The 24,244-nt window shown below is 35.2% G+C and overlaps 4 protein-coding genes across 4 annotated transcripts; 2 read left to right on the plus strand and 2 right to left on the minus strand.

Moving 5' to 3' along the window:
* Positions 1-953: 953 nt before the first annotated feature.
* LOC120187584 (ADP-ribosylation factor 1-like 2) lies at positions 954-4,312 on the plus strand. The gene is made up of 6 exons (XM_039191277.1): positions 954-1,327; positions 2,789-2,879; positions 3,224-3,339; positions 3,442-3,501; positions 3,587-3,652; positions 3,897-4,312. The coding sequence occupies exons 1-6, from the start codon at positions 1,271-1,273 to the stop codon at positions 4,086-4,088; spliced, it is 582 nt and encodes a 193-aa protein (XP_039047208.1). The 5' UTR covers positions 954-1,270; the 3' UTR covers positions 4,089-4,312.
* Positions 4,313-9,331: 5,019 nt separating this feature from the next.
* On the minus strand, positions 9,332-10,930 carry LOC120187365 (basic salivary proline-rich protein 1-like). The gene has a single exon (XM_039191104.1). The coding sequence runs from the start codon at positions 10,928-10,930 to the stop codon at positions 9,332-9,334; it is 1,599 nt and encodes a 532-aa protein (XP_039047035.1).
* A 2,313-nt stretch (positions 10,931-13,243) lies between these two features.
* Positions 13,244-17,657, minus strand: LOC120187505 (probable serine/threonine-protein kinase PBL25). Its single transcript, XM_039191218.1, has 5 exons — positions 17,347-17,657; positions 16,487-16,659; positions 16,171-16,360; positions 15,013-15,398; positions 13,244-14,089 (listed from the first exon to the last, which is right to left on the minus strand). The coding sequence occupies exons 1-5, from the start codon at positions 17,453-17,455 to the stop codon at positions 13,286-13,288; spliced, it is 1,662 nt and encodes a 553-aa protein (XP_039047149.1). The 5' UTR covers positions 17,456-17,657; the 3' UTR covers positions 13,244-13,285.
* Positions 17,658-20,249: 2,592 nt separating this feature from the next.
* On the plus strand, positions 20,250-23,080 carry LOC120187375 (CBS domain-containing protein CBSX6-like). The gene is made up of 3 exons (XM_039191110.1): positions 20,250-20,356; positions 20,416-20,792; positions 22,165-23,080. The coding sequence occupies exons 1-3, from the start codon at positions 20,303-20,305 to the stop codon at positions 23,078-23,080; spliced, it is 1,347 nt and encodes a 448-aa protein (XP_039047041.1). The 5' UTR covers positions 20,250-20,302.
* Positions 23,081-24,244: the final 1,164 nt, after the last annotated feature.

Raw genomic sequence — 24,244 nt, forward strand, 5'->3', positions numbered from 1 at the left:
GGTTAACTATGGCTGAAAAAATGAGTATTAATAAGAAAAATATATAAATAATATCACCTTAAAGATCACTGGTGTGCCTTTGAATGGACCCTGAGCTGTTCTTCCTTCATAAAGCCTGCAGATGGACTGCCATAAATAGCATCAGTAGGAAGATGGAAAAGATTCTGCAAGTTTCATCAACAGTTGCAAAAACATATTCAGCTTATCTGTGCTCACGTGCTTGCACATAGGGGTGAGCATTCAATCGAGTCGAGTCGAAAAATTAGATTTTTTCTAGCCGAATTTTGCTCACCCCTACAGGTAAGGGTGATCATTTGATCGAATCGAGTCAAAAAATTTTGTGCTCAAGAGTCCTATTTTATAACTCAAAATTTTATTTAAATTTTTTTTGAGTTGATTTTATGAAATATGAGTCGAGTTGATTGAGTTTTTGTTTAAACTCAATTGTAAATATTTATGATGCTACGATACTATTTGATTCTAATTTTTTAAAAATTTACATTAAATTTAAAATTTTTTAATGTTCTTAATTAAATCTCATCCTATATTTTTTAAAAAAAAATTATTATTAAGTCTCTCAAAATTTCAAAAGTTTTAGTTAGACCCAAATATGTTTGGAAAAAATATAAAGTAAACCCTTCAAAATTTTTGAAAATTTTAATTTAAACTTTCAAATTTTTTAATATTTTAAGTTAGCCCCAAAACTTTATCACTAAATTCAATCACTGTATTTATCCGAAAATATCCTCATATATACTTGTAGGGTTATGATTTTTCTTTAAGCTTCGTATGATATATTTTAAAGTTAATTATTAATATTTAATTAATTAATTAATTTAAATAGAATAATAATTGGAGTCACATTTCCAACTCAATTTGTTGTGTAAATATATTCCATATGATTAAGCCTATTGAATAATTCCATTTCCGCCCACCACGAAACAGCTTGGAAAATGGAAAGAAAAGAAAAGAAAAGAAAATCAAAATCATCACTGCTTTCCTTGTTCATTTTCATCAGCCATCAAACGCCGCCTTCTCATCTGTAATTTTATCTCTCTAACGACGCTTTCCTCCCTTTGTCTCACCCTGTAAAGCTCGAATTTTTATTTCTATCATCAGCAAGGGAAGAAAACCCAGTCCTTTTTTCATCAAAAGAATTCCTTTTTTCCCTGTCTCTCATAACCCAGAATTCATAGGTTTCTTTGAGAGAGGGTGAAGAAAACAGAAAACCCCAAAACAAAAGTAGGGTATTTTTCGAGCTTTTAAAAGGATGGGTCAAGCTTTTCGCAAGCTCTTCGATAGCTTCTTTGGTAACTCAGAGATGAGGGTATTTTTTTTTCAATCTCTATCCTTTTCTTTTATTTGTTGATAATTGGACATTTACTTATTGTTCGTACTTTTTAAAACCGAATTCTCTTCATCGTTGGGGGTTCTTTTTACCCGATGTATTTGGTTTGTGATTAATGTAGAGTTGGATTGCTTAAGATCTTATCTCCAAGCTAGAAACTTGGTAAAATTTTCTCTAATTTGGTTAGTGAGATTTAGATGTTTGACATTTAGCTAAATATTTTCCTTGCATTTCATTACATTGTGTTAGAAGATTTGGGTCGATCTCTGATGTAGAAATACTTGCTTGTATGAAGATTTTTTGTTGCATGGATCATTTGTCACTTAAGTATTTGCAATAGCTTGCTCTTCCATGAATGAGATAAATGAAAAACACAACAATGGGATGGTTCTGCATTGATCATATTGAGAACTTATATAGTTTGCCTTAGTTATTTTTTTCACTCTCGGTAAGGCTCACTCAGTGTTGATTTACCAATGTGCAAAACTAAGATACTTGCTCTTGGTTTCGAGTTCTAGTATAATAGGATGTATAATCAATAATGCAGAACTCGAATATTTAAGATTGGTACACCTTTTCCATTTTCGAGTCCTCCTATAGTCCTTTGCATTAAATTGTGGGTTACGTTTCTTTAAATCGGTCGATTCTTTTGGCTAAAGTCTCCCCATTATAACCAGCTCCTTGCCCATTGCCATGGAAGCTGATAACAATCCAATTAAACCTGATCTTCTGGCCAATGTGAAGGGAACCTTAATGCTGTTACGCTATTTATTTTTGAATTTATTCCTGAGTTAGTTATCTTGTTTTTCTGTAACGAAGAAACATGAAGTTACGCTAAATGCACCTCGACGTCATTTAGGTTTTGATGCATTCCTAGTACTGTTGTTTTATGCTTATTACGCGGTTGAAGTGTATGCGGTTATCGAAGGGCAGTTAATAAATATTTTTGCACCGTCACTAGACTATGTTGGAAAATCTAGAAATAGTAAATAATTTTTGGTATTATGAACCTGAGTGGTTGAAGTTGGAAAGAGGCTGAATTTACTTGTTTGTTGAATATAGGTGCTAAAATATAAATAGATAAATCTTAATTCCGATCGGTTTAAATGGGTATCACTTACATTTTTCTGACTTGAGATATAATGCTTTGAACGGGTTCAGCATAGAAACTATAATCCAAGGCAGTCATTTTTTAACATTATCAGTATATTGTTTTCAACTTTCTGGTTTTAGTTAGTAGCATATTTTTCATGTCTTTACTTGTTTTTGTACCACATCTGGGCATCGTTATCGTTATTATTTATCCCAGCCTGTTATTAAAGGCTATTCTATTTTACGATTACTCTTACAATTAGATATTGGTTTTGTCGACTTCTTTTCAACTATTTTTTGCGCTTTATGTTCTCCTTTCTTATTGTAACTTTTGTGGAGCTGGCTTAGGTTGTGATGCTTGGCCTTGATGCAGCTGGAAAAACAACTATATTGTACAAGTTGCACATTGGAGAAGTTTTATCAACTGTCCCCACTATTGGTAGGCAACTTAGACCATAATAACTTGATTTTATTTTAGAAAATGTACTTCTAGAAAATGCTTGGATCATGTTTTATTTTGTTGATTTCGTCGTGCGTGGCGTGATAATGTAGTGTCAACTTTCCATCTTTTTGGTTATGATCTATGGGTTTGAACCCTATAAACAGCATCTCTGCGTAAAACGGGTGGAAGGCTGCTTGCATTAGGACCATTGATTAGTGTTATTGCCCTAATCTCATATTCGTCGTATAGTCTTTGGTTGAAAATTTGGCTTTTAATTAATGTTATTAAGGTGGATAGGCAAGTTGATACGAGCACTGAGTTCTTGTCGATATCTCCTTCAGGTTTTAATGTGGAGAAAGTTCAATATAAGAATGTGATGTTCACGGTTTGGGATGTCGGCGGACAGGAGAAACTAAGGCCGCTTTGGAGGCACTACTTCAATAATACTGATGGATTGGTGATAAGATTTTGTTTATCAAATCGATTTTGCTCTGTTCTTCAGTACCGAGTGAAAAGATTAGAACATTCAAATCTCTCTCTAATACGAATGTCTATGCAGATCTACGTTGTCGACTCCTTGGACCGAGAGAGGATCGGGAAAGCTAAACTTGAATTTCAGGTTGTAAATTTAGAATGTACTCAAACTTGTTAGACATTCGAGATTAACGTTGTCTATTTTTTTTTCTTTATTTGTATTCTTTCAGAATATCATCAACGATCCGTTTATGCTCAACAGTGTCATCTTGGTGTTCGCCAACAAACAGGACATGGTATGTTTTCTGCAATTGTTTGACTACATGTCTTTCTATGTACGTTGCAGATGAATAGGGTGTCTGCTAGATGAACTACTAGAACCGATACATGCGATTTTGAGTAATCTGACATAACAATCTTTTGGCTGAATAGCTGAGACGAATACAGCAGTGCTCGATAAACATTGATTTGTACATCTAAGTTTCTTCATGAAAAAATATTTGTTCCATTTAATCCGATTTTTACGATTTCTTTTTCCAGAAAGGAGCAATGACTCCGATGGAGGTATGCGAAGGGTTAGGTCTTTTTGATCTGAAGAACCGAAAATGGCACATACAAGGTACTTGTGCACTTAGAGGAGACGGCCTCTACGAAGGCTTGGACTGGTTAGCCGGAACACTCAAGGAGATGAAAGCTGCTGGATATTCATCGACAGGCCCGTCATCGTTCTAATGAATACAGGTCGGAAGTGTTTCACTTGCCCATGCCGCAAAAACGGAGCCTCGAAAACGAGAACATAAATCTTAATGGAATCATTTTATGATCATCAGAGGGATTGAAGGTTGGGAAGTTTAGTGTTGTAATCAAAAGTTCTTTTATGGTTTGTTTTAGTATAAAGATTATGAAGTTTACTTGGGGTGCTTCCCTATAGATAAGTGAAATTCATTAGCCTTTTTTCTATAAAAAAAATTGTTTGGTCAAATTGTGATTTTGGCCTCTCACCTATATTTAAATTCGGAATTTGATACCTATATTTTTATTTAACATGATTAGATCCTTTACTTTGAAAATTTCTTTAGTCAAGCTCAAATATTTTAATTTCTTAAATGAGTAACTCGTATATTTATGAAAATTTTCTTTTTCAAAATGACAATCAAATTCATTTTTTAAAAATAAATAATTTAAAAGAAATTGATTTTTATCTCTACAAAAATATGATCATTAAAAATAGGGTAAAGTACACAAATGGTCCTTAAATTATAGGATGTTGTTTTATTAAGTCCATCGACTATTAAAAGTTACAAAATAGTATTCTAACCATAGAATGTTGCTTTGTTAAGTCCTTCGACTATTAAAAGTTATAAAATGGTAATCTGATTATTCATTATGCGTTAAGCTCATCCTTTTTCGTTAAAAAATTGACAGTTGTCAAAGTTAGACATTAATATGATAACTGGGATATGATAATCATTTGAGATTCTGAGATCATATTTTATCATATCACAATCATCATGTTAACGTTAAACTCAAAATACCATCAATTTTTTAAAGAAAAAAGGTTGAGTTTGGAACATAATGAATAGTCGATGAACATTTTGTAACTTTTAACAGTCAAAGGACTCAACAAAGCAACATTCTATAGTCAAAGGACCATTTTGTAACTTTTAACAGTCGATGAACTGAATAATGCAATATCCTATTACGGGGACCATTTGTACACTTTACCCTAAAAAATAAAACATAATTAATCAGTTACAAGAGACAAGCATAAGAAATACCGAATTATAAAATTTTAGAGGTATAAAATTAGATAATCAACAAAAAATATAAAAAATATCTAAAATATAAATTTAATTTTATTTTAAAATATCACCGACTCGAACACCTCTCAATCCATCCCATAGTCAAAGATGACAAGCAAGATCATGATGGATTTATTAATACATGGAAAGAAAAATCCATCCTGCATTCTTTTATCCTAATTAAGCCAATTACAAAATCTCCAATAGGTTAATTACCATAATTAACCCATTCTTAATTATTAATATACATGCATGCATGCATGCATATATATACATATTAACTAAACCAAACAGCAAGCTTTGTCTAAAAGTGTTGGTAAGAAAAAGGTTTGTCTTAATAACTTTATCCCTTTTCATATTAATATTTAGTTTGATTCGACTCGACTCTAAAAATATTACTCGTTCAACAATTACGTATTCAGATCAACAGATGAAAAAAGATAGTGAGAATGCAGGAAGTTCATCATCTTCTTCTTCTTCTTCAGATGAAAGCAATGGAACAAATCGATCACTCGGTCGTAAGCAAAACAACGTTGTTGAACATTCATTTATGTGTGTCATTCACTTCTAATCATCCTCTCTCTTTCTAAATTTGTTTTATATTTGAAAAATATTTAGTGAAATTACAGCATTTTCTGTGGCAATTAATTAGGTCAAGTGGAGATTTGATGAACAATGCCATTGAAGCCTCCGATGGCTACCGTTTTCCTACGTCAAATCTTCCACCGGAGTTCCGTTTGAGTACTTCTTCTAGACTTCAATTTCCTCAGGTTATTCGATTTTCTATATTCTTTTATATCGAGTTTAGTTTAGTTATATCTAGAGACGGAAGTAAGATCAAAATCTAAAACGAAATAAGATGATATTTATTAAGTACGAAATACGAATTCTAGCATGTAATTCTATCTAAATGAATTTTTACCTTAAAAGTCGGGTCAAGGTTCAGGTCATGTGGATTTTTACCTTAAAAACCATATTAGATTTTGGGTCGAGTGGAACTTCCATAAACTCGAGTCGGATTATGAGTGAATAAGTATGTTACACTCGAGTCAGATTCGAATGGGCTAAAAATTCGATCAGGTCCTAAAATGATCATTCTTAGTTAGAAAGGATATTTTTAACAAAAACTATGCTTGTATTTTAAATGGAATAATTAATAATGCCAGCAATTTTGATTAGCTAATAACATCATAAGAACAAAGAGACCAAACTATGCCGAATTAAAATGCATGGACTAAATCTGAAATTTAAGCATTATAGAGGGACCGAAACCGTAGTTTGACCAGGAAAGTAAAGTGTAGAAGAATTCAATTATACATTGGAAATACTCTTTTTTCAACTTTCATTTCCTTCACATTATTCATTTGTATAGGTAGAGCAAGGAAATTGGAGTGGATCCCCTTTGGCCAACACAAATTGGATTAATTGGCACCATTTACATGAACCTGCTACAAAATTAGGGTATTTCTCCCAGTATTGTGTTTCTATATAAAAATCCGATTATTCGTATATTCGTATAACATTCGTATAATATTCATGTTATTTTCTAATATCATATAATTTTTATTTTCCTTTTCCTTCCGATTAGGTCACATGATTTCGGATTCCAAGCACTATTAACATCAGATAACTTTCATCTGAATGATGATCGATCAATTCAACAAGTATGAAAACGAATCTTTTAATCTATTTTTTTTATTTACAGTGATAGAATTCGAACTCGTGGATGATTACTAATATTTACGATGCAGAGGATAATGAATTGGAAGGAAGACCCAAACCTTCATTTTATGGAGTGTACGTCAATAAGAGAAGGCAGTCAACGTCAAAGAGTTGGTGTTCGTGGTGCTTCAAGTTCAAGGTATACATTATGCTACATGTTTAAACATTAATTATAACTTTAAGTTGGATCGGATTTAGACACACGAAACTTTATTTGTTTGAGTTCGATTCAATTTCTGAAAAATTTAGCTCGATCCATAGGTCGAAAATTATCAAGAACAAAGTGTACGATCTGTCGTATGCAGCCATGGGGTTGCCGGTTGATCCCCATCTAAGAATGTTTCAAGCAATATATGGCAAAGGTATGTTCGGTTTACAAATTAATTATAGATTTTTCTGGTAAAAGGGTACGCGAAGTCCCTATACTTTAAAAAGAAAAAGAAAAAAACTAATGTAGCCCTCGTACTATTTTTCTCTCAATGTAATCCTCCAACTCAAGAAAAGAACCTAATGTGGTACTTCGACCAACGTTTTCCGTCATTGACCAATATTAGTGTAAGTCATTCTCCATTAGGATGCTCTAAGTAAATCATAAGTTTATGCAAAAACTATCACCATGATTCTTTTCCTTCCCCTTCAACAACTGCTCATATAATCGGAAATTGAAGAAAAACATTGGTCAAAGGGTCACATCAAGTTCTTTTTTGAATTGAAGAGCCACATTAAGAGAAAAAAATAATACGAGGATCACGTTGTTTTTTTAAGTATAGGGACTTAATGTACTCTTTCATATTTTTTTTATATAATTAATGTGCTTTTTGTTTTTATTTTGCAGAAGAAAACAGGGATGATAATAATAACGAGGAAGACCATCCATGATTGAATACCATGAATTAAAAGTCTTTTGAATATCATCCTATGTGACGAATGTTATGTATTGAACTATATAGCTCGAAGGTTATTTATTTCTCTTTTAATAAATAAGAAAGACTAATGTTTTGGATCACTAAGGTGATTATTTTTCCTACATAGATTTTTGCAGTATTTAATCCAGATCGATTAATAAACATAATTGAAACGATAACGGTGATGACAATATCAACGATAACGATAATAATCTTTTGATTTGATCGTAAATGAAAAATTATTTAATTATTCGAAAGATAATAACAAAATAATTTTGGCTATTAAAAAGCACTTAGGCCTTGAATTCACATGAAACGAGTTTATTTTCCACCGTGACCGGGTGTAGATGGTGAAACTGGTTACTTGGGAGGTATTAAGAGTTCAAAATATGATCACTTTGCCTCGGGATATGGCGGAACCGTCCTATTTACCGATCGTAGATGGTAGAACATACTCTCAGGAAGTACTCCGACGTTTACGTCACGGTCAGCTTGACTAGCATGTGTCGGTGGCGGATACAGTCCGCCATGCCCCATAGATGGCAAAATAGGTTTCTCCGGAGTACCTCAACGGTCAAGTCATGATCAACTTGATTTGGATGTGTTGGTGGCGGATTTAGTCCGCCGCCACCAATGTTAGAAAGCGAATCGAGTTCCTCAAGAATTGACCTAACGTTCAAGTCACCATCAACTTGACTTGCAAGCGTTGGTGGCGGATACAGTCCGCCGTGCCTCATAGATGGCAGAATAGGTTTCTCGAGAAGCACCGCAACATTCAAATCATGATCAACTTGATTTGGGTGTGTTGGTGGCGGATTTAGTCCTCCGCCACCAATATTAGAAAGCGAATCAAGTTTTTAAACCATTTTTTAGAAATGATGTATTCAGTAATTAAACTATCAATTTTAAAAATAACTATACTTAAAGTTTAGTTTCTATTTCATTTTAGTAATCATGTTCAAAATTTAACGTTAAGTTTTTATTTTAAAAAAATTGAAAGTTTAGATACCAAACTGGACAAAAATTGTTTATTTAGGTACTAATCGCTTTAAGTTTTTAACATTGAAAAGAAATAAAAACTAAAAGTTATGAATGATTTTGATAAAATTAAAAGTTTAAGTACTAACACAAACCAAAATTGATAATTTAAGTACTGAATGCGTAGTTTATACTTTTTATTAATTTGGGTCAATATTAAGTAATATTTATTCAAAGACTCAACTATTTGACATTCAACAGTCATATATATATATATATATGCACATACTTGATGTTTGAACTCGAGAACTCAACTAACAACGATAATCTTTTTGAACACCGAATTGATTTAATTCATATTATTTAAATGGATTATAAATCACAACATTAAACTCAATTAAAACCAAAATATGAAAATATGTTATTATGAAAATAGTAAATCCTCAACCATAACGTGTAAAGAACATATTAAGAACATATTCTTGGGAAATAAGCTATTAGGAGTTGAAATAAAAACGAGGAAAACGATCATGAGATCAACAGAAAATAATTTTCCTACGTGTTCAAATCACGGCAGAGGCGCAACCGGAACCGGTTTATTTCCGCCGTGACCGGGCGAAGATGGTGGTACAGATGCCTTGGGAAGTACCCCAAAGTTCAAAGCAAGACCGGCTTGACTGACATGGGATGGAGGCGCAACCGGTTTATTTCCACCGTGACCGGGCGAAGACGGTGGCACGGGTGCCTGAGGAAGTACACCAAAGTTCAAAGCACGAACGGCTTGACTGACATAGGACGGAGACGGTTTATTTCCACCGTGACCAGGTGAAGATGGTGGTACAGGTGCCTGAGGAAGTACACCAAAGTTCAAGGCACGACCGGATTGGCTTACATGGGATGGCGGCGCAATCGGTTTATTTCCACCATGACCGGGTGAAGAAGGTGGTACAGGTACCTGAGGAAGTACACCAAAGTTCAAGGCTCGACCAGATTGGCCTACATGGGACGGCGGCGCAACCGGTTTATTTCCACCGTGACCGGGTGAAGAAGGTGGTACAGGTGCCTGAGGAAGTACACCAAAGTTCAAGGCACGACCGGATTGGCTTACATGGGATGGCGGCGCAACTGGTTTATTTCCACCATGACCGGGTGAAGATGGTGGTACAGGTACCTGAGGAAGTACACCAAAGTTCAAGGTTCGACCAGATTGGCCTACGTGGGACGGCGGCGCAACCGGTTTATTTCCACCGTGACCGGGTGAAGAAGGTGGTACAGGCGCCTGAGGAAGTACACCAAAGTTCAAGGCACGACCGGATTGGCTTACATGGGATGGCGGCGCAAACGGTTTATTTCCACCATGACCGGGTGAAGATGGTGGTACAGGTACCTGAGGAAGTACACCAAAGTTCAAGGCTCGACCAGATTGGCCTACATGGGACGGCGGCGCAACCGGTTTATTTCCACCGTGACCGGGTGAAGAAGGTGGTACAGGCGCCTGAGGAAGTACACCAAAGTTCAAGGCACGACCGGATTGGCTTACATGGGATGGCGGCGCAACCGGTTTATTTCCACCGTGACCGGGTGAAGATGGTGGTACAGGCGCCTGAGGAAGTACACCAAAGTTCAAGGCACGACCGGATTGGCTTACATGGGATGGCGGCGCAACCGGTTTATTTCCACCATGACCGGGTGAAGATGGTGGTACAGGTACCTGAGGAAGTACACCAAAGTTCAAGGCTCGACCAGATTGGCCTACATGGGACGGCGGCGCAACCGGTTTATTTCCACCGTGACCGGGTGAAGAAGGTGGTACAGGCGCCTGAGGAAGTACACCAAAGTTCAAGGCTCGACCGGATTGGCTTACATGTGATGGCGGCGCAAACGGTTTATTTCCACCATGACCGGGTGAAGATGGTGGTACAAGTACCTGAGGAAGTACACCAAAGTTCAAGGCTCGACCAGATTGGCCTACATGGGACGGCGGCGCAACCGGTTTATTTCCACCGTGACCGGGGGAAGACGGTGGAACGGGGACTTGAGGAAGTACCACTAAGTTCAAAACACGACGAGCTTGATTTGTTTTATATGAATCTGCATGGATTGAAAACATAACAAACCCTAAAATCAGAATCATGGGGACATAAACAAACCTCGTACTAGTTCTCATTTCTTGTTAAAAAAAATCTATACTGTGATGATTCTATTTTTCTTCTCTTCTCTTGTAATTATAAGTTTTCATGAACACTCTTAAATAGTATACTAAACTTCTGTTTTATGGAAATAAATCAAACTTAGAATATCAAAATTTACGTTCATTATTTTTAATTTTTTGTTTTATGGAAATAAACCAATTAATTTTATGGGCTACATTAATGTTTATTTCATAATAAAGTATATTTTAAATATTGTCAACAACCTATTTAAAAGTTCTCGGTTGACATCTCTCCTCTCCTCCTGATCGTCGGGTTCAATACTCGTTAGGAATTTCTCCTAGGTAGAAACTGTTTAAAAGGATAAATTATGTTCTAGATCACTCAATTATTAGGTCGTTTACAAACATGTCGTGTTATTACACGCATGTTACTTCATCGATAAAATTGAAACATAAATCTAACATGGTATGCTATAATAATAAAATTTTTAATTTTTAAAATTCGATTAATTTAATTTTTATTTTTCTCTCGTAATTGTTATATTACTTTCATGTGGCTTAGAATTACTATTAATATTTTTATATGGTGTTGAATTTTATCAATGAAACATTGTATTTATTTTAGAGTAAGGTACTAGTAGGGGAGCTGGTAAAATCTTTTTGGGTAAACTATTGAAATGGTCCTTTTCATTTTATAAGTGTTCATTTTTACTCATCGAATTAATAAATAAAAACTTAAGGCTTTGGTCTCTTATGTTATCCAATTATATTTTTTTGGTCATTGGCGTTATCAATTTATAACATTTTGGTTACTAGGACGTCAGATGTTTTTAGTTTGATGATATGACACGTAAATAAAAGGGGCTGTTTTTTAATTTGACACTTGAACTTTAGATGAAATACTAATTTGACACGTAAATATCATAAAGATGGGATGAATGGAATACTAGTTTTTGCTATTTGTAATGCAAAATTTAGGGAAACAGTAAACCCATTTCCACATTCAAATGCCATTATTTTTTAGCATTTAATACGTTAATTTTATCTACAAAATTTAGGGAAAGTTCAGGAAGTAATGAAATTCCTAAAATCTTGCTCTAATCATGATTTTCTTGTAATTTTCCCTTAATTGGCTTATTCCTTGTTTAGAGAGAAAATCAAGGACTTAAACTTTGAAAATTAATTCATTATGGACTTAATTTTTCATATTTCGAGATCCAATGGTCATCGAGGACAACAGTCGATGGCAGCCGACAGTGATCGGCGACAGGCAGAAAGGGATTTCGATCAAATTTATTGGTTAATTGATATATTTTTGTCTGAATTTCACGGGTCTAATTAATATCTTATATAAACTTTAATGGTCAAATTAAAAAATTAATTCATTTTACTAATATGTCATGTCACCAAACTAACGAATGCAAATTGTTCTGCTCGTTGACCAATCTTATATTCGAATCATAAGTTTTGTTATACATGTACTTTGTAAGGCCATCCATACAATTGACTAACATTCATTGATGGAAGACTTTTATCAATAACTTCTTATTACATTATGGTAGAATACAATTATCCAAGTATTGATTGATCTGATGGACTCATTTAGTTTGATAGTATCACGAAAAGGACTGAATTGATGGAGTTTTTAAATTAGGAGGTTAAATTTTTGTTAATAGTTTCATAATAGAACTAAAAAGATATAATATATAAGGTTTGAGGACTGAAATAGTTATTATACCACATCACATTTTCAATTCTAATGATGAAACAATATATTCTTATAATATTTTAATCATGTGATTAAATTATAACTTTTAAAAAACAAATCATGGTCTATTTAGAATACAATTTTATCCCTTACTTTATAAAAAGTGAAAAATTAGACCATCTACTTTAATTTATTATAATTCAGTCACCACACATTTTCAATAAACACATTAACTTGAATCATTGGCTTTTGTCAATTTGTTGCATATAAATTGTTGGTCTATCAATTTTTAGGTCAATGGTTTATTAGGTCTAAAAGATCTATCGAATCGGATAAATTTGTCGGTTTTCATAAATTATAAAGACCGGATTCTAACAAATTAAAGTAAAGGGATTATTTTCTCAATTTCTTTAAAATAAAAGATTGAAATTGAGAATTAAACCGAGGAAATTTACGAACATTACATTCTTTAATGAATACAACTGTGAATTTAGGTGGAATTTTTACCATGCATGAATTTGTAAAACTTTTGGAATTGGTAAATTTTCATGCAAATTAAAAGTAAAATTAAAATCAGTAAAATAAATCATATGAGTTTATAAGTTGTTTTGCTCATTAAAAAGGGTTACTACTTGTGTTTAAGTTCCTCCAACAATTTTGCTTCAGTTTTCAGGCTGTGATCCTCCATGTGAACCGTCTTCGTTGTCGTCGTCGTCGTCTTTAGCTTTCCGGCGACCCTTTTTTGTGGAACTACTCCTATGGTGCGACGAATCGTCTTCGTCCTTAGGTTTCTTCTTCTTCCTGCTACTTTTACTACCCTTTGATGTTTTTTCTTTCTTTCTAGTCTTTTTTGCTGAAGAGTTCGATTTCATGCTGTCGTTTCGTCTTTCATCGGCCTTCTCGTTGCTCGAATCATCGTCTTCGGAATGTTCATTGGCCTTTTCATTGCTCGAAGAAGCACTGCCTTCATCGCCTTCCGAATTACTCTCAGACGCGTCGCTGCCGTACGTCGAGTAGTTTACTGATTTGCTCGATTTCTTGTGGCTCAAGGAACGGTCTCGTCCGCTCCTACTGCCGAACGAAGACAACGACCTCCCGCTACTCTTGTGGCTTAGAGAACGATCATCGTTTCCGTCGGCGGAAGCGTCGTCGCTTTCGGATTCGTTATCGGTTTCCTTGTCTTCATCGTTGTCGTCCGATGATCCGCCATCTCTCGACATGCTCCGCAATTTTCCTGAGATTGCAGGAGGGAGATCTTCAGGGATGTTGTTTGCTTCAGTGGCCATTGAAAGGAAACTTAAGACCGAAGATAGATCGCTGATCAATGGCCGCGTCGCCGCTTCTTCTTGCACGCACATGGCTGCCATTGCAACAGCTTGATTCAATCCTCTTTCTGGGAATTTTTTGTTGAGTGAAGGATCTGCCATTTGTGGGAAATTTTTTGGTTCCTTGAATATTGGTTGTGCCTGTTCCAATCATACAATAAACCCTAAGTAAATTTGAGGGGTTCATAGTGCAATTTTACCTTGATATTCATTACATTTTGTAGATTTTGAAGGGGTAAATGAAAATTATCCCATTTTGCTATCAGTATCAAACCCTAACAAAACCCACATGATTAGAGTTCAAAATGATATTAACTCGAAATAATCTAAACAAGTAACTCAAAATGATCAAAACTCATGTAAAACATAAAAACTAAAATGACTAGAATACAAAAGGGTAAAAGTACACAAATAGTCCTTGATTATAGAGCATTGCTTTGTTGAGTCCCATGACTATTAAAAGTTACAAAATGGTACCCTAACTATAGAACATTGATTTGTTGAGTCCATTGACTATTAAAAGTTACAAAATGGTCCCCCGACCATAGAGCATTGCTTTGTTGAGCCTCCTGACTATCAAAAGTTACAAAATGACCATCCAACTATTCATATGTTCCAAACTCATCTTTTTCCGTTAAAAAATTGACGGCAATTTGAGTTGTATGTTAACCTGCTAACTAGAATATGATAAAATTTAATCCTAGAATCTCAAACGACTATCATATCTCAGTCAACATATTAATGTCTAGCTCAGATGATTGTAAATTTTTTAACAAAAAAAGTCGAGTTTGGAACATATAAATAGTCTGATGACCATTTTGTAACTTTTATAGTCGATGAACTCAACAAATCAACATGTTACAATTGGACCATTTGTGTTCTTTACCCAATACGAAATGAGTCTATTCAAGAAAAACTCAATCAAAAGAACCGAAGGATCTAAACCCAAAATAACCTAATATGAAATGATGTGAACTCGAAAAAATTCGAAAAATATAAAACCCGAACTAACTCGACCTTTTTTTATGAAAAATCAAACAAATAAACCCTAGCTAGGTACTTACCCAAGCAACTAAATTTTTCTCGTCCTCGGGTTTGGAAGGGTCGAGGGCTTTTCTTCCGGAGATAAGCTCCAACAGCACAACCCCGAAGCTATAGACATCGGTCTGTGCATTGACGGTACCTGATTGCATACACTCGGGAGCATTGTAACCATTGTTATCCATCATCTTCGACTGCATCGGCATCTTGCTGTCGGACGACGATCCGAGCTTGTCGATCCCGATGTTCGACAGCTTCGGGTTGAATTCATCGTCTAACAACACTTTTGAGGACTTGAGGTCACGGTATATTATTGGAGGTTTAGCCTTCTCGTGTAAGTATTGTAGACCTTGAGCCGTCCCTTGTGCAATTTTCATTCTCGTAACCCAATCTAATGGCTTCCCTCCTCCTGCTTTGACATTTTTATTAATTACACTTTGTAATTGAGTCCTACATCTAAATATATATTTGTAATTGAGTCCTTAAAGTAACTATATCATATCAATCAAACCCTTCCATCAAATTTGTTATTAGTTTTGACTATGAGGTGTCAACTCAAATATAGGGTGAAGCATATTTAAAGTTGTTGACGGTAATGTTTGGACCGTGACAGTTATAAATGGTTCATCAATTTAGAAGGGGAGTCTCGACCGATAATTTTAGAAAAGGTGGTGTGACCAAGACAATGGTTGTCCTTGACTAGGAGAGGAGAAGAGTCTAAGAGATCATCTCAATCTTATGTGGAGTTTTTATAATGACCCTTAGTTATGATGTCAGATGTAAGGTCATAATGGTTATCGTAGGTTGATGGGGAGAATATATATTACCATCTAATGGTAAATTTGACTATGACAAATCACGTGGGCCTATTAGAATTCATGTCAAAGGAGAATTATTGGTCGAAAGACGTGAAACCCCAGGAACTATGCTCAGCGGAGGAGATAATCCGAGGGCTTTTTGTTTCAAAGGTTTAGATAGGCAAAGGTGTGACTTGTGAAAGAGATCCGAAAGAGGTATTTAACACCAAAAATCTGACGACTAAACTGATGGAACTGACTGATGCAATACTGAAAAGGACTAATCAGGATGTTTTGAAATATAGGGACCAATTCAAAATCTAGATAATAGTTCGGGGATATCCGACGAAATTAACCCGAAAACAAAGATTTAATTGCATGTACCATGCAGATGATCTTCTAAGGATCCCCCAGGCATGAATTCATAAACCAAAAGCCTCTGATCTCCATCAGCACAATATCCAACAAGACCGACCAAATTTGGATGCTGTAGGAGACTTAGCTGCCCAACTTCCACAAAGAACTCATTGCCTCCTTCCATTGCATTCCTATCAAGTTGTTTCACGGCAACCTCCTATAAACAAACCATTAGTAAATAACCCCGAGACGCATTATACGTGTCGAAGACATAATCCGACACGATATAAATATATGTATACGATCCTTCGAATATACGAAAGGTTCAGACGTAAAAGCGGACCTGGCCGGTGGCCGGAATCGTTCCCTTGTAAACTTTGCCGAGACTACCTTCACCTAACAAGCATTCTTGACGGAAATTCTTAGTGGCGGAGGCTAACTCACGGAAGTTGAATGCTTTGATTGAACTATTGTTGTCATAGTCAGCTGGGACTGTTGTAGGTGCCTCTTTATTTTCTGTTTCAAGATTTCACAAAATTATGAATTTAGTCCCTCTACTATGCTGAAAATTAAGATTTTATCCTACATTAAGTTGCCTTAATTTGATTCTTTTACCGGGGATGGACCAAGGGGGCTGGCGGGAGTGATTGTCCCCAAAAAACTTCAACGTTTTATATAATTTAGGTATTTTCAATTGATAATTTATTTTCAATATCTTTAAGATTTTATAAGTTCGCTCCCTATCATAAAATCATGCTTTTGTCCATGTCTTCCACCCTTATAATGTCATTAGTAAGTCAAAATTGATAATATAATTAAGGGTAAATTATGCGTTTAGTACCTAAACTATCAGTTTTAGTTGTTTTAGTACCTAAACTTTCATTTTTTTCAAAACCATACCTAAAATTTAGTTTTTGTTTCATTTTAGTACCCTCGTTCAAATTCAATGTTAAGTTTTGAAAAAAAAATAGAAAGTTTAAGTACAAAATTGATAGTTTAAGTACTAAATGCTTTAAGTTTTTAACGATAGAGTACTAAAATGAAATAAAAACTAAACGTTGAGTATGATTTTGAAAATTTTAAAAATTTAGGTACTAAAATAGGCCAAAACGATACCTAATCGACCTCGTGTTCATTTTTATTGATGTTCATGTAATCATTTTGAAGATATAATATCGGATCGTTTTCGATCTCAAAGCGTACCTAGTACGGATTGTTGTTGAAGTTGCAGTTGTTCAACGTGGGAAACATCGTGGTCCTTTTTACTGCCTCCCTCCTTCTTTTGCGAGGAGAAACAAGGGAAGCAATTCATTTTATTTGTTTTATCGGAATGTCGATCGGAAACGGCCCCGAACCTGAAAGAGCAAAGAGATTACAAAGTTCGGAACACCGAGAGAATGATGTCGAGTTAATCTCGGCTCGTTACGAGAGAAAAAGATCGGATCGGATCGAACCGACCGGAGACATCAATCGTGGGTGTGGGGGAGAGGAAGCCTTCAAGAGATTGAAGGGCCCCTCTTGGGAGCCGGGGGGATTGCAACCAAGGACAAGAACAAAAGATCATGAGAAGCCATGGTTTTGGAAATGACCAAATTATAAAACCAAAAAACCAAAAAAATGGCAAACAAAAATATTTTAGGTTTTTTGTCCTCAAAGTTGTCGGAGAAAAAGAGGGAGAATTGAGTGGACATTCTTTAGAAAAGGATGGTCAAACATACATCCTATTCATTTTATGTCAATGTTGAACCTTTCAAACCATTTATTTGGGTAAATATACGTTTAATACTTAAGTTATCAGTTTTAGTATCTAAACTTTTCTTTTTTTTTTTTCAAAATCAAGGCTAACTTTAGTTTTTAACGGACGGACTTGTCGATCGCTACATCTATAGTCGTTGGCCCTCGCATCCATTTGTCGATGAAGCCCATTTCTAGCCCACATCTTTTCGTCCCCTGAACGTGATTTTGACCTCCGTTTCACCGAGAAACGTATCAATCTCCCCAAATCGACGATTAACTCTTTGATTTCTTCATCTTCCGATCTTCATGTTCCACCGTCCGATGGGCCTAAAATTGGACTATGCTGGTCAACTCATTATTCTCTTGTGGTCAATCGTTCGGACTGATCGTTCGTCCGTCGAAGCTATGCCACGTTAGTCCGCTCGTTAAGTTTTAACATTAGGTATAGTTTTTTTATAAAAAAAATTAAGTACTAAATCAGACAAAAACTGATAGTTTAGGTACTAAACTCATAGTTTACCCCATTTGTTTTCCAAATTCAGCTTCCAACTTAATGCATCTTTTATCCCATAAGATCGATCATATAACATGTACAAATGGATATATAAGTTAATATGATGTAATTGTCACGTATAATCAATTACATATCTAAATAGGGTCTGAGAGGAGAAATTATTTTATGGACTCGGCTCACCACGTCATTCATGATCCTAGTGAATTAGATCCATTAATTTTAAAATAACTTCGAAACAATTGCCCACTCCTTATTTACACGTAGAAAAGAGGTGAAGATTCACCTTAAAAAAAAATTAGATAAAAAAATGCCATTGGTTGGGACCACAGATGACGTGAAGAGCCGACTTCATTTAATAATTTTTCGTCAGAGAGACTATGATCCTCCAAAATTTTGAAAAACTAATAATTAATCCCTCAATTTGTACTACCAAAACCCGTCGTTAGGTATAATTTTTTTTCGTAACTTTTCACTTCAAAACATTAATTTTATCTTATTTATATTATTGATGATATCATATGTTATGTGTCATATTATTATTAACTGATATTGATAATTATTTTGTTAATATGGGATGATAATTAGGGATACATTACATGAAAAGTCATTTTACTATTAATTAGTTTATAATTAAGTCATCGTGTTTTTAAAAGTCATAATCAGATCACTGTATTTATAGATTATAATGATCATGTCACTTTAACTTTTTTAGTTATATTTTAATCACTCAATTATGAGTAAGTTTATATTTTTTTTATTCAAACAGAATTAAAATATTAACTCCCATTACTGATTTAACGAAAAAGTAATCTGATTGTTAAAAATCAATAAATAGAGTGACCAGTGACTTTTTGTAATATGATGACCCAATTATGAATATACTCATAATAGAATGACTTCTACCATAATTTATCCATATATTTAGGAGGCGGAACAATTCTAAGCCCCGTCGTAATTCACCAAAATTTTGATCTCCTTTCTCAATTTAAACGGATAAAGGACACAAATGATCTTTGATTATAGGGTGTTGTCTTATTGAGTCTTTTAATTATTAAAATTTATAAAATGATTCATTAACTATAAGACATTCTTTTGTTGAGTTCTTTGACTATTAGAAGTTACAAACTGATCATCTGATTATTCATATATTCCAAACTCGTACTTTTTCGTTAAAAATTGACTGTCGTCTGAGTTGGATGTTAACTTGCTAATTGATATATAATAAAATTATATTTTAATGATGTATATTGGTATTGTCATTGCTTTCAAGCACTAGTTCGATGAAAAAATATTTTAAGTGTGTGTTCAACGACATAATATAAACAGAGAGTGATCTATAAAATATAATCAAAACTGTTTTAGGGTTAGATTTTTATCATATCTCAGTTAATATGTTAGCTTCCAGCTCAAATGATCGTCAAACTTTTAACGGAAAATGACGAGTTTAGAGCATATAAATAGTCAGATGATCATTTTATAACTTTTAACATATTAGAGACAACAAAATAACAACATATAGTTGAGGGACCAATTTATAACTTTTAATAATCATAAAACTCGATAAAAGAAGGATCATTTGTGTATTTTACCCTTCAAACCAATTAAATCCGCAAAAACACCAATTAATCCATAAAGAAGAAGAACATTTCTCCTTTCCCTCCAAAATTCATGCTTTTTCCGACACCGATTCAGTCAAGAATTTTCCGAGAGATCACCGCAATGGCTTTTACTTTCAATAACTTCGTTTCAATCCCTCTTGTATCTCTTCATCCTCACCGGTTTTCTCGGTTTCTAGAAGGAAAAAAAACCCCAAGTTTTTCCCTTCATTTCACAAGTGAATTAAGAACAATTCTTGGTGTTCATTCAAGTTGTTTATTGAATTTTCATAAGTTTTATAGAAACCCCAAGATGTTTTTGAAGGAAAAATCAATTTTGGATGGAATAAACCAAAACCCAGTTGAGGTAATTGAAAATTAAAGTGACCCTTTATCGAAACTAGTTTCTTTTGGTTTTTTTTCCAGGTTTCTCGGGAAACAAACATAAACTTTGAAGGAATGGCATCGGTGTTCTTGTACCATGTGGTGGGGGATTTGACGGTCGGAAAGCCGGAACTGGAAGAATTCACCGAAACGGAGACGTTGGAGTCCGCCGTAAGAGCAATAAGAGAATCAACAGAGTGTGGGATACCAGTTTGGAAGAGAAGAACACATCCGGGAATGGTTGAAAACAATGAGATGAGACAACAGAGATTTGTTGGGATTCTAACATCACTCGATGTCGTCTCATTTTTAGCCAAATCTCAGTGCTTGGATGATCATGTCAAAGCTATCAAAACACTAGTTTCTGATGTTGTTGTCCCAAACAATGGTCTCTTAAAGATTGTTGATCCTGGCACCAGGTTTGCTCATTTGAAAAATGTGGCTTCAGTTTGGTTGAACTGCATTTGTTCTAGCTGTATACTTGCTGAATGATCATAGAGATTTGATTATTCTGCTCCAGGTTGAAATTTGTGTTCGATATTGACCTCGTTCTTCCCCTCGAAGTGTAATGTAGAGTCTATGAATCTTCTTTAGGACTATTTTGATAGCTGATAGAAATGGTTTTGTTTACTGCCTGTTTAATTAGAATTGTTGTTCTCTATGATGGGATTGCTAATTCGTTGTTGAGTTATAAATTGATCTCGTTCTTCCTCTCGAGGTATGGTACGGGGTCGATGAATCTTGTTTAGGACTATTGGTAGCTGATTGAAATGGTTTTGTTTGCTGCCCATTTAAGTAGAATTGTTTCTCTATGATGGCATTGCTAATTCATTGTTGTTGAATTCAATATCGATCTCGTTCTTCCTCTTGAAATATGGTACGGAGTCGATGAATCTTGTTTAGGACTGTTTTGTAGCTGATTGAAAGGGTTCTGCTTACTGCCTGGCTAAGTAAAATTGTTGCTCTCTATGATGGAATTGTTATTTCGTTGTTGTTGAACTAAATTTACGTTCGATATCGATCTCCGTTCTTCCTCTCAAAGTATGATGTAGTGTCGATGAATCTTGTTTAGGACTATTTTGGTAGCTGAATGAAATGGTTCTGTTTACTGCTTGTTTAAGTAGAATCGTTGCTCTCTAAGATGGCATTGCTAATTCGTTGTTGTTGAATACGATATAGATCTCGTTCTTCCTCTCGAAGTATGGTACGGGATCAATGAATCTTGTTTACGACTATTGGTAGCTGATTAAAATGGTTTTGTTTACTGCCCATTTAAGTAGAATTGTTTCTCTCTATGATGGCATTGCTAATTCGTTGTTATTGAATTCGATATCGATCTCTTTCTTTCGAAGTATGGTACGGAGTCGATGAATCTTGTTTGGGACTATTTAGGTAGCTGATTGAAAGGGTTCTGTTTACTGCCTGTCTAAGTAAAATTGTTGCTCTCTATGATGGAATTGCTAATTCGCTGTTGTTGAACTAAATTTATGTTTGATATCGATCTCGTTCTTCCTCTTGAAGTATGGTACGGAGTTGATGAATCTTGTTTAGGACTATTTTGGTATCTGTAGAATTGTTGCTCTCTGAAGCCATTGGTAATTCGTTGTTGTTGAACTAAATTTATGTTTGGTAATCGATATCGATCTCGTTCTTTTTCCCGAAGTATGATGTAGAGTCGATGAACCTTGCTTAGGACTATTTTGGTAGCTGATTGAATTGGTTCTGTTTACTGCTTGTTTGAGTAGAAATTTTGATCTCTCTGATGGCATTGCCAATTTGTTGTTGAAATAGACTGATAGATGCACTGGAGATGATGAAGCAAGGTGTGAGGCGACTTCTTGTTCCGAAGAGCGCGGTATGGAAAGGAATGAGCAAGAGATTCTCGATCATTTATCACGGGAAGTGGCTCAAGAACATGGAGGGTAGCTGCAATAACCTCGGTCTTAATACCGGTTGTCCTTCGCCATCGTCGTTGTCCTCTTCCGCTTCGTCGACCTCTGCCTACATGTGCAACAACCGCTTTTGCTGTCTGTCGAGAGAAGACATAATCCGTTTCCTCCTCGGTTGCCTTGGTGCTTTAGCTCCACTCCCCCTGGCATCTATTTCCTCGCTCGGAGCTATTAACCAAAACTATTGCTCTATCGATGCCTCCCTCCCGGCTTCCGAAGCTATGCAAAAACATCCCGGTGATCCGAGCGCATTCGCCATAATGGAGAGCACGCCAGAAGGTCACCACAGAATCTTAGGAGAGATCTCAGTCTCTAAACTATGGAAATGTGATTATTTAGCTGCAGCATGGGCTTTAGCCAACCTCTCGGCCGGACAATTCGTAATGGGGATCGAGGATAACGTGAGTTCGAGATGGCTCAACGACATTTGTGATACTTCAAAGCCAAGGAAACACGTTAGTACAAACTGCGGGTTCAATCCATCAGGACCGAGTTTCGGAGTCGGCCGGAGCACGTATAGGGGCAGAAGTGCACCCTTGACGTGTAAAACGACAAGTTCGTTGGCTGCAGTCATGGCTCAAATCCTGTCTCATAGGGCAACCCATGTTTGGGTGACCGAAGGTGAAGATGATGATGTCGATGTTCTTGTTGGGGTGGTGGGTTATACCGATATTTTGGCTGCAGTCATCAAACAACCGACCTCGATGGTGCCCGGATCTCGATCGAACACGGAGCTTCGCTCGGAAATGCATCATTGAACCCCCTGACTCCGCCTCTTTTTATTCAATTCTAATATGTTCATTTTAGTTCCATTGTCTGGTTTTGTAATTGCCCTTTTCTTGAATAAAAAGTTACGGTTGCTCTTGGTTCTCATGGCATGTGCTTTGTTGAAGCTACAAACGATACAATACCAGGATAAAATACACTGATACACAAATGATCATCTGATTATAGGGTAATGTTTTGTTGAGTTTCCCGATAATTAAAAGTTACAAAATAATTTTCTAATTATAGGGAATTACTTTGTTGAGTCCACTCACTATTAAAAATTTCAAAATGATCGTCCGATTATTCATATATTCTAAACTCGTCTTTTTTATTAAAAAATTAATGTAGTTTAAACTGGATGTTAACAGGTTGACTGTGATATGATAAAATCTGATCCCAGAATCTCAGAAGACTATTGTATCTTAATCATCATGCTAACTTCCGATTCATGCGACTCAATTTTTTAACAGAAAATGACGAGTTTAGAACATATGAATAGTCGGATGATCATTTTGTAACTTTTAATAGTCAAAAGACTCAATAAAATAATATCCTATAATCAAAAATAATTTTATAACTTTTAATACTCAGTAACTAGGGATGGGCATGGGTCGGGTTTTTGGTCCATCCTACCTGGCCCGAGAACAAGGAATCCTACACCCGAGATACGACCTGACCCGACCAAAATAAGATTTCACCCGACCCAATATATAACTTAAAAACCCGACCTGAAATAATAAAAATATATTATTTTTATTCAATAAAAATAGTGACTTAATTGAAAAAAATAATATATATAGAGAGGTATTATTATAATTATTCCTAAATATATAAGGTAAAATTATATATTTTTCAGGTCGAGTCGGGTATTTTTCACCCTAAACTCGAACCCGACCCGACCCGACCTGAACTAAATTTTTTTAAAAAAAAAAAACCTAACTCAATTAGGTCGAAACCCGTCGAGTTCGAGTCGCATGCTTATCCCTATCCGTAACTCAACAAAATAAAAATCTATAATAAAAGAACTGTTTCTGTCCTCTACCCATAACATAAATTAAGCATTTATAAATTTATTATAAAAAATCATTTATATGTAATTTAATATATTTTTATGGCACACATGTCGAGTCATTCGCACAACAAGAAGATGCTCA

This window comes from Hibiscus syriacus, unplaced genomic scaffold (genome assembly GCF_006381635.1).
Source record: "Hibiscus syriacus cultivar Baekdansim isolate YM2019G1 unplaced genomic scaffold, ASM638163v2 tig00004041_pilon, whole genome shotgun sequence".
Lineage (NCBI taxonomy): Eukaryota > Viridiplantae > Streptophyta > Magnoliopsida > Malvales > Malvaceae > Hibiscus > Hibiscus syriacus.